We start from the raw sequence: 14,362 nt of genomic DNA on the forward strand, positions 1-14,362 counted from the left end.
AACCACGGTGATTTTCAAGCGTCACCAATCGATCCGCCTGGTTTTACAACTATGTCTTGAACCACAAAAGGCTACTAAAAAGTCAGAGGAGGTAACAAAGAATTTTTTTGTTCTTGATTGAAGGAAGTAAATAAAGACGCAAAATTAAAAAAAAGAAATGAGAAGTAATTTTTTAATCTTTTAATTACAATGCTAGTGTCTAGTTATAGTTCAAGATACATAAGTAAATTCTAGCTCGTAATTCAAACATGTACAAAACAAGCAAGTTTTGATGGTGAGACTGAGTAAGGCTTGAAATAAATAAAGCTAAAGAGAAACAGTATATCAAGATTAAAAGGCCCAACTGACAAAGCTCATAAAAAACAAACGAGAGAAGAAATTCATGAAGATTTTTCACTGGTTTTGTCATAACAATCACATGACAAAAATTCTCAAATTTTTTTCTGTTTTTAATTATATGTTTAAGCATGAAGATTGTTTTCAAGCCTATTTTAGAATTGACTTGAGCAAATTGGCAAGCCCATTTAAAACGATTTAGTAAAATATCGTTCTGTTATTTTCAGGTATAATCCTTGATTCTGGAAATCAAACAGTTCGTGGTAACGAACTGTAGTAAGGAGCGACCCGGCTCAATAGTAACCGAAACTCTAAAAAACGGAATTTTGATTTCAGTAGTTACATAAAAAGAATCGCATTTTAATGCTGATTTTAAATATACAAGTTTCATCAAGTTTAGTCTTATCCATCAAAAGTTACGTTGCCCTACTATGAGAAAATTTGCCCTACTTTAGAAAATAGGGGAAAACACCCCCTAAAAGTCATAGAATCTTAACGAAAATCACACCATCAGATTCAGCGTATCAGAGAACCCTACTGTACAAGTTCCAAGCTCCTATCTACAAAAATGTGGAATTTTGTATTTTTTGCCAGAAGACAAATCACGGATGCGGGTTTATTTGTTTGTTTGTTGTTTTTTTTCTTTCCCAGGGGTGATCGTGTCGACCCAGTGGTCCTAGAATTTTGCGAGAGGGCTCATTCGAACGAAAATGAAAAGTTCTAGTACCCTTTTAAGTGACCAAAAAATTGGATGGCACCTAGGCCCCCTCCCACGCTCATTTTTTTCCCAAAGTCGTCGGATCAAAATTCTGAGATAGAAATTTTATTCAACACAGTCGAAAAACCCTATAACTATGTCTTTGGGGACGACTTACTCCCCCACAGTCCCCGTAGGAAGGGCTGCAAGTTACAAAAACCAGTGTCTGCATATAGTAATGGTTATTGAGAACTGTACAGACGTTTTCAGGGGGATTTTTTGGTTGAGAGGGGGGTTGAGAAGAGGGAGTTATGTGGGAGAAAATTTCCATGGAGGAATTTGTCATGGGGGAAGAAGATTTCCATAAAGGGGGCGCAGCATTTTCTAGCATTATTTAAAAAAACAATAAAAAATAAATATGAAAAAGTTTTTTCGACTGAAAGTAAGGAGTAGCATTAAAACTTAAAACGAACAGAAAATATTACGCATATAAGGGGTTCTCCGCCTCCTAATACCTCACTCTTTACGCTAAAGTGTTTTTAGTAATTTCAACTATTTATTCTACGGCCTTTGTGATTCAGGGGACAAAATTTAAGCTTTAGTGCAAAGAGCGAGGTATTGACGAGTGGGCGAACCCTCTCATAAACGTAATAAAAACATACGAATATAGAAGTTTGTTACGTAAGCTAATGCGTAAGTTACGTATGTCTTTTACTAATAAAAATGTTCGTAAAAACTAAAAGTTCTAGTTGCCTTTTTAAGTACCCAAAAAATTGGAGGGCAACTGGGCTTCCTAACCCTCCTTTTTTCTCAAAATCATTCGATCAAAACTATGGGAAAGCCATTTAGCCAAATAAATAAATATGCAAGTTTCGCTTTAAATATTCATCTGCGGAGAGCCAAAATCAAAACATGGATTAACTAAAAAACGTTCAGAAATTAAATAAAAAAACACAGATTTTTTTTTAACTGAAGGTAAGGAGCGACATTAAAACTTAAAACGAACAGAAATTATCCCGTATATGAAAGGGGCTGTACCCTCTTCAACGCCCTGCTCTTTATGCTAAAGTTTTTACTGTTTTAAAAAGTAGAGTTGAGAGAAAGGGTCAATTTTTAGCGCAAAGAGTGAGGGCGTTGAAGAGGGTACAGCCCCTTTCATATACGGGGTAATTTCTGTTCGTTTTAAGTTTTAATGTCGCTTTAGATAATTTCGAAGACCACACTGCCTTTCGATGACGAAAGTAAAACAGTTCAAAATAGGGATGAAACCTTTTTATTGACAGTGAACAGATATAAGATTTAACTGGATATTTCGAACACATATACAGTGTTCATCATCAGCAGTAAAACTAAAAGACATGAATAAAACCAAACAAAATTTATATCTAATAAACTAATTACATATAGTTTATTGCTCTTATTTTTCCCTTCTTATTCCCTCATCCTGGTCTTTGTTTAACCCTATAAAATATATCAAAATCAAAAATGTTTCTTTGATTTCTAGGGACCAAGGTTTAAAGCAAATTTTCAGGAAAACAATCGAAATTAAACAAAAATTATTCAAGAATAATTCCATAAACAGAGATACAGGTAAATTTGGATTGAATTCAATTTATGATAATTTACCGAGGTCAAATAAAGTACATATCACCTCACCTAAAAGCTATGACCTCTGTCCACGTAATATGTCAGATAAATCTGATGAACCGGAACCAAAAAGGTCAAAGAGATTGGCTTCCGCTGTTGCACTGAAAAAAATAAGAGCAATAAACTATATGTAATTAGTTTATTAGGTATAAATTTTGTTTCGTTTTATTCATGTCTTTTAGTTTTACTGCTGATGATGAACACTGTATATGTGTTCGAAATATCCAGTTAAATTTTATAGGCTATCTGTTCACTGTCAATAAAAAGGTTTCATCCCTATTTTGAACTGCTTTACTTTTTAATGTCGCTCCTTACTTTCAGTTAAAAAAAACTTGTGTTTTTTTTTTATTTTCCTTCTAAATTGTACTAACTCCAGGGTCATTACTATAATCTTCTAAAAAATTTTTTAAAAATCTCTAGTTTCTTAAAAGCTCAGCTTTCTATCCTATGTAGTCTCTTCCTTGCATTGGATGCTATCGTAGGCTTTCTGATTACCTATTTTATTATTTTATACCCTCGTCTTCACTTCATTGTTATTCCCTCATCCTGGTCTTTGTTTAACCCTAAAAAATAAAATAAAAAGAAAAAAAATTAGCACGAGCCTTGGTTTTCTAATGCTAAATCTTTTGAACAAACGAGACTGAAAACAATATAGCGTGTTTATTGCATACTTAAATATAATAGCTTCTTGATTCAAAAAGAGAAATATCAAAACTAATATTCAGTCCATATGTAAAAATCATTATTCTTGAACAATTACCAATAAAATCGAGACCAGACTACATAAGCAGCCTAGCTTATTTTATACTTAAAATCAAAGTTGTACTTCACTTTTAGTTCTTCAACAAAGTTGGCTTTCAAAAGCTTCAGGCACCTAAAAATGATAAAGAGCAAATGAAAAATAGATCAAGATTTAGTTTTAAAGAAAAAATATATAATTGTTACTCCTTTCTGCAAAATTTTATACATAACATGTGCACCATTCAGTAAAAGTTTTTCCAGCAAGGGACTAGGACCTCTCTCCTTGGAACGATTAAATGGTAGAGTTATAATCTGAGAAAAAAACAGATCGATAAGTAATAATTATGCTAAGAAAATATTCTGGAGGGAAAGGGATGGAAAAAACAGCATATCTATTTGAAAATAATGTGTGAAACTATAAAGGAAATCGTAATATATATTCAATTTGGAGGACATTTTCCTAAAAGCCCCTTCCCCATGCAGGTACTGGTTCCCAATACACATACATTGGATTATATTTGCATAGATCCTTATTCTTAAAAGCGTGTTAAAACCATTCTGGGTTTTTGGAAGTTAAAGCCACTTTATTTTATCAAAATTCTTGTTCTGATTTGGCGGCTAAATTCCTATGGTTCAAATTACAGAGACCTCCTAAATAATAATTATAGTAAAGATAATATAAGTCGAGATACTTAGAGAGCTGTCAAAAAACGGAAAAAAGACCAAAAAAAAAAAAAAAAAAAAAAAAAACTATAATCTATATATTTCGATATTATATTAACCAGCTTGATATCGCAGAAGAGGAACAACAATCTAGGGTTGAAATTATTTTACTATAGACATTCCATACATATTTCATAAGTGTTTCATTAAATAAAGATTTTTCAAGTAAAAGAATAATGGCAAATAAAGGAAAAGAGCCAACTTCTCTAGCTCATTCAAATTTCTGACATCCACTGTCTGGAAAAATTTACCCAGTTTTTCTTTGAATTTATTCATTCATTTGCATGATTGAAAGGCAACATCACCTTTGCAGTTGTTTAAGTAAACATTTTTACGTAAAGTTCCACCTATATTTGAGCTTTTATATGCTGATATTTTCTAGGATGGAAGACATCAAGATAGGAGAGAAAAAAAAAAAAAAAAAAAAAAGAAAGTCGGAAACCTGTGCAGCAGTTTAAAAGATTATTACGAATCCATGAGAACATTATTTTAGATAAATAACAAAAAAAGAAAGCAAACTAAAGAGTTAAAACTGTAACAAAATATAATAATTAATCGAAGATAAAACATCTCAGTGCAATTAGGAGCCATTCATACAGAGCAGAGACTTTAAATTCGTTAATAGAGTACTTCTATGATTTGTCCATGTCTTTGATCAGTTCCAATAGAAAATGAGCCATTAATATCACTATCAAGTGTTCCACCTGGTTTTAAAACTATGTGTGTCAAAATTCAGATCGTAAAAATTTTTCGACGTGAAACATTTTTGAATTAAGAGGGCGGATATAGAGACTTTGAATGTGCTTACAGCCTATATAAAACTATTTACATAGGGTCTCGTCTGGAGAGTGGATCGTCTGGGGGGATATGTCAAACTAAAAACAGACGAAATATAAAACTATAAGATGAATTGTAAAGATACTGATATCAGTGGCTCAGACAAATAGCCGCCACCCCAAGCGTACGTAACTGTATAAAGAACCCTATATATATAAATATATATATATATATATATATATATATATATATATATATATATATATATACATATATATATGTATAGAACCCTTTTTTCAAAACAAAATAGTGCATTTAAAGGAAAGCATAAATATACTTCTCTGCAACGTGTCTATCAATTTAAGTGAAAAGGAATAAGCAAATATATTCTAAATCTTGATCTATCTTGATCTAAATCATTTGGGATATTCAATTAAGGCATAAACTTTTAGAAGCTGAGTAACTTTTGAACAGCAATTTTGCAACAGTCAGCTCAAAAATCTGACGTTAGAAAGAATTTTACAACTAGAAAGGAGCGACAACAACTTCATTGCATATGCAAATAACAACGCGTTCACAAAACGCGTTCCTGATTTTCTGAGCTCCTGTGCTAGAAGAATACGACAAATAAAAATCAACACTCTGGTCAAATATCTGAGATATGAATTTTTGCCCCTTGGAAAAAGGTATTTGTTTAACGTTTTTACTAAAGTTCAAAAGATATTTGTGACTATTTCTAGGTCCTAATAGGATATCTAGGAAGATTTCAGCCAAGAAGATTTAGGACTTCAAATTCAAGTCTTGATTTGTTAGTGCATTTGAGTGCAGATGATTCAAAATCAGATGACCAGGATTATACTGATCCCGACTTACGAGTATGCTCGTTCTACCCTAACAGTCCGAGCCCTGGTTATACTGGATCAGGATTATACTGATCCCGACTTACGAGACTGCTCGTTCTGCCCTAACAGTCCCAACCCTATGTGATAGGAGTTTCCCATTAATGCAAAAGTTCAGAGAGTTCACCCTATTCTTCGAAAGGCATCGTTCACGGTTCCCTCCCCCTGAATCAGTCAGTGCCAACACCAATTAAAAAACAAATTAGTGCCACCAAAATATAGTAGAAACCCTCATTTGAATTCTTTTGTGCCTTTTATCGACAGTGTTTTTAACCGACAATTGCTATTTATTTTATCTGTAAAAAAAAAAAAAAAAAAAAAAAAAAAAAAAAAAAAAAAAAAAAAAAAAAAAAAAAAAAAAAAAAAAATAATGGTCATTAGGTCCGGCCTCGCTCGTGACTGTCATAGTTGTGTTTAGTAATAAGTTTTTTTTTCATTTTGACAAACTTAAGCGTGAAAATGGACAAAGCTCAAGTCAAGTCTTCAGCAAAATTTTACGGGAGATCATGCGATACAGTTTAAGTACTCACTTTCTATACTGTTTTGATCTACGGTATTTTGCAATATCCAAGCTCGGAGCATGTGGTAAATGGATGATAAAGGCGTTGGGTAAAACGACAAAGTCAAAATTTTTAGCAGCTAACTCCATGGAATGGGCCACTTTGTTCCAACCAAAACCTTGAAAACTTGCATCAAACTTTGGAACTTGATCCTTGCGCACCACCACATATGGCTCAAAATCAGCTTCCCATTGTATCTTAAATATAAAATATGTATCAAAAAGTAAATAAAAACACTGAAAAAATATATATTCACAATAAACACAGCTACAACTGGGAATGTAACAATATTTCACGATTAATTACAAAAAAGAAAAAACATCCAAAAAAACATCATTCCAAAATAAAAAATAACAATAAATACTGACAATATATGTAATAAATACGTTTTTAAGGACGGTGCTTAATTCATATACTTTTCCCCAAGATCGACCAAGCTCAAGACTGAAATCCTAGCATCTTGGAAAGAATTCCAAAGGGTGATAACCCTGATATTAGCCAGATAAAAGAACCTATTAAAAAATTGGTATTACTGGTATTACGTAATACAAAACGAAAAAAAAATAACACTTTGTACTTCTCCTTTTTTTAACCCGAAAACGGGTGTTGTACATGTAAGCAGAATGGTAGAAGCGTTCGTCACTCATAAGCTCCTTGTCACCTACAAATCATAAAAACTAAAAGTATAATTGCCGATGATTCTAAGCTTTTCGGTCCAGCACAGAGCGCAAGCCTCCAAGCCGATCTTGACCATATCAACGAGTGGAATGAAGAGTGGCTACTGTCATTCAACATCAGCAAATGCTGCGTCTTGCACTTGGGACCAAAGAATGAAAACGCAGTGTACTCAATGTGGGATCCTGAGAAGCGAACAAGGATTGATCTTCAAACCCACAATGAAGAAAGGGACTTAGGTGTACTCTTTGATAATTAGCTCAAGTTCCACTCCCACATAAGGAATGTGGTTTCTAAATTTAATACAGGACTTGGCCTACTCAAGAGATCTATTACAAGCAGATCACCCAAAGTCTTTCTTAAACTTTATAAGGTCATCATAAGACCGAACCTTGACTTTGGAAACTGCATAGCCGCTCCCCAATATAAAGGCTACATGGCGGTACTTAAGAAAGAACTAAAGCGCATACAGCTAGAGGGGGGATCCCTCTAGCTGTATCGTCCTCCTAACCAGAAAATCGAAAAATGGGCGTTCGTCATGAGATGAACTATAAATATGCTGATGACGCATCTAGGGTTTACCCTTTTGTTGAAAGTATGGGTACTAGAGATTACTACCCTAACAAACTTTCTAGCTCATAAATATTAAAGATTTGAAACTTAGAAAAACAATGAAAAGGAACTTTTTTAGAACTTGTTTTTAAAAGGATACAACAAGTTAACGAGAAAACAAAATCCCTATTCAGGATATTACATAAAAAAGAATAAACAGTTTTGAATCTTTTATTTCTTTATTTTTAAACTAGCCACAAATAAGTGAAACGAAATAGATAATTAGCTTACTTTATATGGCGTGGTAGCAGTCCTCCAGCGAGCGTAATTAGTAGGTGCATGGCCTTGTGGCCAATCATGATATCGAAAAGTAAACAGGGTTCCGAGATCAAGCATGCTTAAAAGCTCAGCTTTCGACTTGGGAAAATTTAGTCGATACCTTTGGGTTTCAAATGCCGGAACCACGAGAGCCTAAAATTTAAACAAGTTGCGATTAATTGTTGCTTATTATTGCAGTCTCATTACAACATGTGAGAAAATGACAGAGAGAGGGAGAGGGAGAGGGAGAGAGAGAGAGAGAGAGAGAGAGAGAGAGAGAGAGAGAGAGAGAAACTTTTTTCGACGAGCAAGAAGGAGTTTAAAGCACTAAAAATGCAAAATATTCACCGCCCTAGCAAGTAACAACAGATATGTGATTATTATTTTTGAAGTAGTCTTGTTTGGGTCTATATTCTAAAATTTTCAGCGAATTAATATTTGTATGGCAATGTGTATTGAAATGAATCCCATTTTGGAGGTAATAGATAAATGAAAGTTTGGTGTCGCACACCCATTGATCTAATTTGTAATCTTCGTAGTAATGACTTGTTTTTCCATGACTCTGAAATTTGGCAAAAATCAAACAGCGGTTGTATATAACTATACTTACTTTATGCACTTAGTATCTGGTGTTTTTAATAACTATATATTGACAATTAGAAGATCCTTTCTGTGGGATACCTAGACTAGCGTCTCAATTCTCTTCTTTTGTTTGGTACAAGTGTAGTTCAGGATACAAATTTTTAACAATATGTAGAAGACTTGGGTTGTCACATATGCATAGAGGCGCCTTTAGAGTGGGGGAGGGGGCAGAAGGGGCATTTGTACCGGGCACAGATATTTTAGGGGCGCAGTTTTAAGTAAATAGTCAAACTGTTACAATCTTTTTTAAACTTGAATATTTTATTCTTATTAAAATAAAGTAGATGGCACAGCTAACAGCAAGTATAAGCAAATTGAATCCGAAATTTCCTTTTCCCACATCTTCATCACCATTCCTTGAGAATAAAAGTGAGGAAACCGAACTTAATTGATTTCAATGTTGTTAGAATTAACTGTGCAATACAGAGATGATGCTGTCTTCGCAAACGTAAGAGTTGCATAGCAAATATTTTTTAGCGATTGCAATGCCGGTGGTAAGTAGTGAGTGTTCATTTCGTAGCCTCAAATTTATATTAACGTACCTCAGATTGACTCTGGGCCCGGAGCGACGAAATGAATTGACGTCAATGAAAACAAAATAAACAAGTCCTATTTCAGAATCCAGCACCCAACGAGAAAAAAAAAAAAAAAAAAAAAAAAAAAAAAAAAAAAAAAAAAAAAAAAAACTTAATATTATTTTTTTTTTTGGAGAGAAGGTATGGAGGCAATGGGTATAAGTAGCCTGATTGACTTTTGTGAGTCCATTCTACTGATCATAGTGAGCCTGTTACTAATAATAATACTAAGAATAGTAATACCTTTATAGAAGTTTCAGTTTTCAATGTCTGAACAGCCTTTTTCAAAGTCGAATAGAGACCAATCATCGGTAGAAAATCGATGTCTGTCAAAAATAAATAACGGGTCCTAGCTTGCTCCATCGCTATATTACGTAAGAAGTTTACAGGATACAAAGTCTATAAAACCAAAAGAGTATCAGAGAAACAGTATCATCAGATCGTATTATCAGACAACACTGATGCATAGTATTTGATTCAGCCAGCAGGAACAGTTGAATATTAGGCTGGAGAGTTTAAATTTGACAATGAAGAAAATGGATGGAATAATTTTAGGAAAATAGTTTGTGAGGTCACTGAAGGTGTCTTAGGGAAGGAGGAGATGCCTGTACAAGAATTATTTGAATAATAGATCGTATAAAAATAGCAGGAATGTAAAGAAAGTGGAAAAGGCAATAAACGGGAACTAAGGAGGTGTGAAAATCTGTATCTTCCGGAGATCCGGAATATGCAGCCAGACGGCATAATAGTAAAATATTGATCTGACATGTTAATAAATTGACAGGGAATAGTGAATCTGGACTTGTCCAGGTTAAAGATAGGAATGGGAACACAATTAGTGAGAAGGAAAGAGTTAAAGAGATATGGGCAGAACATCTTGGAATGTGCTAAACCATGTAGAGTTACAAGAAAATACATGGAAAATAATGAAAAAGTTTGTGACACTTTGGATGCGAAAGATAATTTATTGTGAGAGAATGAATTAGTGACAGTACTAAAAGGATTAAAAAATAATTAGGCCCCTGTGCTGAAAGTGTAGTGAATGAGTTTTTTAAGTATGGGGGTTGTGATGTTAAATATAAGTTCCTGGATATTATGAATATGATTTTTTGGAAAAGGAGAAGCACCTAGCAATTTTAGGAAAACTCTTATTAAACCCCTCTATAAGAAGGGTGATAAGAGTGAGTGTGGTAATTATAGAGGCAGTAGCCTTGTTTCTATAGGGAATAAATTACTTAGCAATAAAACAATTTTTAGACTAGGAGGTGCTGTAGATAAAGTTTTAAGAGAAGAACAGTATGGTTTTATGAAGGGTGGAGGACGTGTCGACTAAATTTCCCCTCTTATGTTAATAATTGAGATGTGCCCGAGTCATCAAACGCTTTAGTTTTACATCAAGCATTTGATTCGGCTGATAGAAGATCTTTAACAAAGGCCTTATCCTTGTCTGGGATACCAGACAAATACACTAAATTGTATGATATACCATCCTTGCATGATATACCAGGTAAATACATTAAAGTGATTAGTGCTACGTACTTTTTACAGGCTTCACGGCTCCATCACAGATGATGAAAAAGGTGAATGTAGGAGAACAGTATTGCTGTGATTAAGGTAGGAAGTGAGGTTAGTACATGGTTAGGTACGGTTCAATCCCGCTTTCTAGGGACATAATGAAAGGTTGAGATGGCTTGGGCACGTTCTGCGGATGAAGGGTGACAAATTGACAAAGATAGTCCTTTCCGGCTACCTGTCTAGGGTTAAACGGAAATCAGGTTGTCCGTAATTGGGGATGGAAGATGTCATAAAGAAAGGTTTCGGGGAAATGGAAACTTCTTGGGAGGGTGTAAAGAGGGAGGCTCTGAACAAATCGGGATGGAGGAGGAGTGCGCGTAGTGGTGTTGGCATCAAACGGCTTGGTGCTGCGGTGAGTTGTTAGTAGTAGTAATAGTAAGCAGGAATTCGTTCTATCACTGTTTATCTGGATTATTTACCTTTTCTAAAAAACCTGGGGTGGTCCTTCAAAGGTTTCGTAACACCTTGAAAAGATTTAGCAGGAAGTAAAAGACCATAAACACGTTTGCAAGTATCAGCACCGCCGGTGGGGACTGTAAAGTCTAATGCCGTATCCTTTACCTTTTTTTTTACCTTTTTCTGATACCGTTGCATACATAGCCAGTCTTTCAGGGTAGATTCTTTAGCAAGAAATAAGTGATTAGCTCCCCTACCCCTCCCAACACTCTCTGAAAAATATACAATAGTACATATTTCTTTTTTATCACATCGAGATATTCCTTATTTATCATCTAAAGATGGGGTATTTTCACTAATATTTTCTGCTTCATCTTTGTCTGCGATTAATTTAAAATTTTTTCCACAAAACAAGTTTTTCAAGAAAAGTAGAGCTCCATTAAGACAAAAAAGAGCAGAAATAGAGTCAAATGATCTTCCAAGCACAAAATAACCCCAAATCACCATCAATAAGTAAATGAAACTCGAAATGAGCAGATTTTAACATGAGTAGGGCTGATAACCCCCATGCCTTCAATACCAGAACACAATTTGCGCTTTACTGAAAAAAAAAAAAAAAAATCACCGTGGATTTTCAGTTTAATTAACATGTGCTGATATTTATTCCTTAAATCTTTAATAATTTTTTATTTATGAAAGTAAAAAAAGGGAAAACATTTGAACTTTTTTTTTTTAGTAAACCGTAAGTTATATTGCTACTCATGTTAATTTTTGCTCGTTTTGAGTTTGACTCGGCTATTTATTGCAATTTCTGCTCGTTTTGAGTTTCATTTACTTGTTGATACTGATTTGTGGTAGTTTTACGCTTGGAAGATTATTTGACTCTAATTCCACTCATTTTTAGCTTAATGAACTCTTTACTTTTCTTTGAAAAACTTGTTTTGTGGAAAGTTTTCTAAATTAATTTCTGTTCGTTTCTTATTGACATAGTCTTTTTCATATTTTTAATTTTACACATCTTTCCAGCTTTTTTTTAAAATAAAAATTCATAACTGTGTTGCTAATTGTGTTGCTTGGGTTGATAATTGTGTGCTGGAGAAACTTTTTCAACGATTTTTAATCCTGACACAAACAGTTTTTTTTACTTTGATTTTACAACTCTTGAAGTTAAAACGAAATATAAAATCTAACATCATTCCCAAAAGATTCTATCTAAGTTGTTTTACAACATGGATACACATACACTCTATCTATTTATTTAAATTGTAAGAGCAGAAGTAGTAATAGTAGCAGCCCCAAAACTTTCAATTTAATAGCCCCAGTCGTTTTCGATATATTGCTGACGTGTCTTATTGGCAACCATAAAAACAATGTCTTTTCATTTAGTTTAAAGCAACATTTAGTTTTAAAGCTTAATGGCCCAATTGCATAATTGTAGTGGGTGAACATGTCCAATATCCCTAAGGATATAATTGCCGGACCGTTCTACAATGCTGAACAAAATTGATGTATCAAAGTAATAGTTGGTGCAATAGTAGTAGTAGAATTGGAAAATTTTGTAATAGTAGTAGTATTAGTAGTAGTGTGCACATATTGCCTTTTGGTCAATTAATCTTCCCCTTTAAGTATTCTCTAAGTGCTCTATCTTAATACACAAATCAGTTCGAAAGATACGCTATTTTGACAATCCTAAGCGCCTGATGTTTTCAATAATTTTTTTTTCCTTTTAATTCGTTTTATCACAGATATCTTAAGAAAAATGCTGAAGACGTGGTAAGTGAGCCAAGAGGTACGGTTTGTTCAACAATATGGCTAGGCACACGGGTCCGGTGGTCTGGAACGCCTTCCCAGACTCAATTCGGGACGTGGAAAGTGTTCCTCAATTTAAAAACCGGTTAAAGATGCATCTCCTAGCAGACGGTTGGAAAGTTTGGGGCTGGATGACGAGAGAGGACAATTTAAGTAATTCTGGTATTTCTTATGTAATTAATATATTCATTTTTTAATTTATTATTCAGTAATTATATTTATTTTTCAGTAATTACATTTATTTTTCAGTAATTACTATTATAATCTCTAATTTTTATTTTTCTTTATTTGTGTTTATTTCATTGATGAATTGGTTAGTCTTATAATTTAGTAATTGTATACTGGTTGACTTTTTCAAGCATATTTTGTGCTTTATTTGCAACCCTTCGTCAAGCTGACATGAATTATTTTTAATAAAGGTCTTGAATCCTTTAAATGCATATGGTGTCTTTTATTTGTTTGAAATCGTCATCAATATTTTCTCAGATTTTACCTTCTTAGAGTTGCTTCGTCAGTGTTGTATTAATAGTAGTAGCAGCAGTAGTAGCAGCAGTATTAATAGCGGTAATAGCATGTATATATTGCCTTTTGGTCAGTTCAGTAGCAGTTGTAGTTTTAGCAAAAGTAGCAGCAGTATTAGTGTTCGTAGTGACATGCATGTATTACCTTTTTTCAATTGATCTTCCCCATTAAGTATTCTCCAAAAGTTTCAACTTGATACCCAAATCAATTCTTGAGATACACCCCTTTGACAATCTGCATGCGCATAGTGTGTTTTAATATAGTTCAAATTCCCCCTCAATATTCTATCAAATTTTCACCTTCATACGTGTAGCCTTAATTGCACTAGTATCATAGAAGTAGTGGTAGTAGTAGGAACAGTAGTAGCAACAGTATTAATAGCAGTAGTAACAAGTATATTTTGCCTTTTGGTCAACTAAACATCCCACTCATGATGTCCCCGAAGTCTCCTCTTAATATGATAAGCCGTTCCAAAAATATTGCTGATACGCCCCTATCAGCAATTTGTATAGACATGTTTCCCTCAATGTTTCCTCAGATATTTTTTTTTCAATATCTTCAGCTATAGAAGTAGTAGATTTAGTAATAGTAGTGGTAGTAGTAATAGTACTTATGGTAGCAGTTGAGGCAGCAGTAGTTGTAGTGGTAGCAGCGTGCAAATATTGCCTTTTTGGTCAATTGATCATCTCCCTTATCATTTCCTGAGAATTCTAAATTTTATATACTGAGTCATTCTCGAGTTACACCCATTTGACAACCCATATACACATAATAGGTTTTGATTTAGTTCAACACTTCCCTCAACATTCCCTGAAAGACTTACCTTAGTACCCTTCGTATTTTGGGAAAGTAAAAGTCAAACATGCATACCTTTTCTCGATACCACATACTACATGTAAACAATGAACAAAGTGCAAA

At 33.8% G+C, this 14,362-nt stretch overlaps 1 protein-coding gene across 3 annotated transcripts in view; it reads right to left on the reverse strand.

Annotated features, from left to right (window-relative positions):
- Positions 1-3,323: 3,323 nt before the first annotated feature.
- The window catches only part of LOC136039139 (xylosyl- and glucuronyltransferase LARGE2s-like), a 75,362-nt gene continuing 64,323 nt past the window's right edge, over positions 3,324-14,362 (reverse strand). For 2 of the 3 annotated variants that reach the window (XM_065722628.1, XM_065722636.1), the window contains 4 exons: positions 9,386-9,541; positions 7,899-8,078; positions 6,351-6,577; positions 3,324-3,554 (listed from right to left, as the gene is read on the reverse strand). In XM_065722628.1, the coding sequence (XP_065578700.1) occupies positions 3,473-3,554; positions 6,351-6,577; positions 7,899-8,078; positions 9,386-9,541 (645 nt within the window). In that variant the 3' untranslated portion in view covers positions 3,324-3,472. The remainder of the gene's footprint in view (positions 3,555-6,350; positions 6,578-7,898; positions 8,079-9,385; positions 9,542-14,362) is intronic. The other variant, XM_065722645.1, reaches the window with a different exon arrangement.

The sequence above is a fragment of the Artemia franciscana genome, chromosome 2 (assembly GCF_032884065.1).
Source record: "Artemia franciscana chromosome 2, ASM3288406v1, whole genome shotgun sequence".
Lineage (NCBI taxonomy): Eukaryota > Metazoa > Arthropoda > Branchiopoda > Anostraca > Artemiidae > Artemia > Artemia franciscana.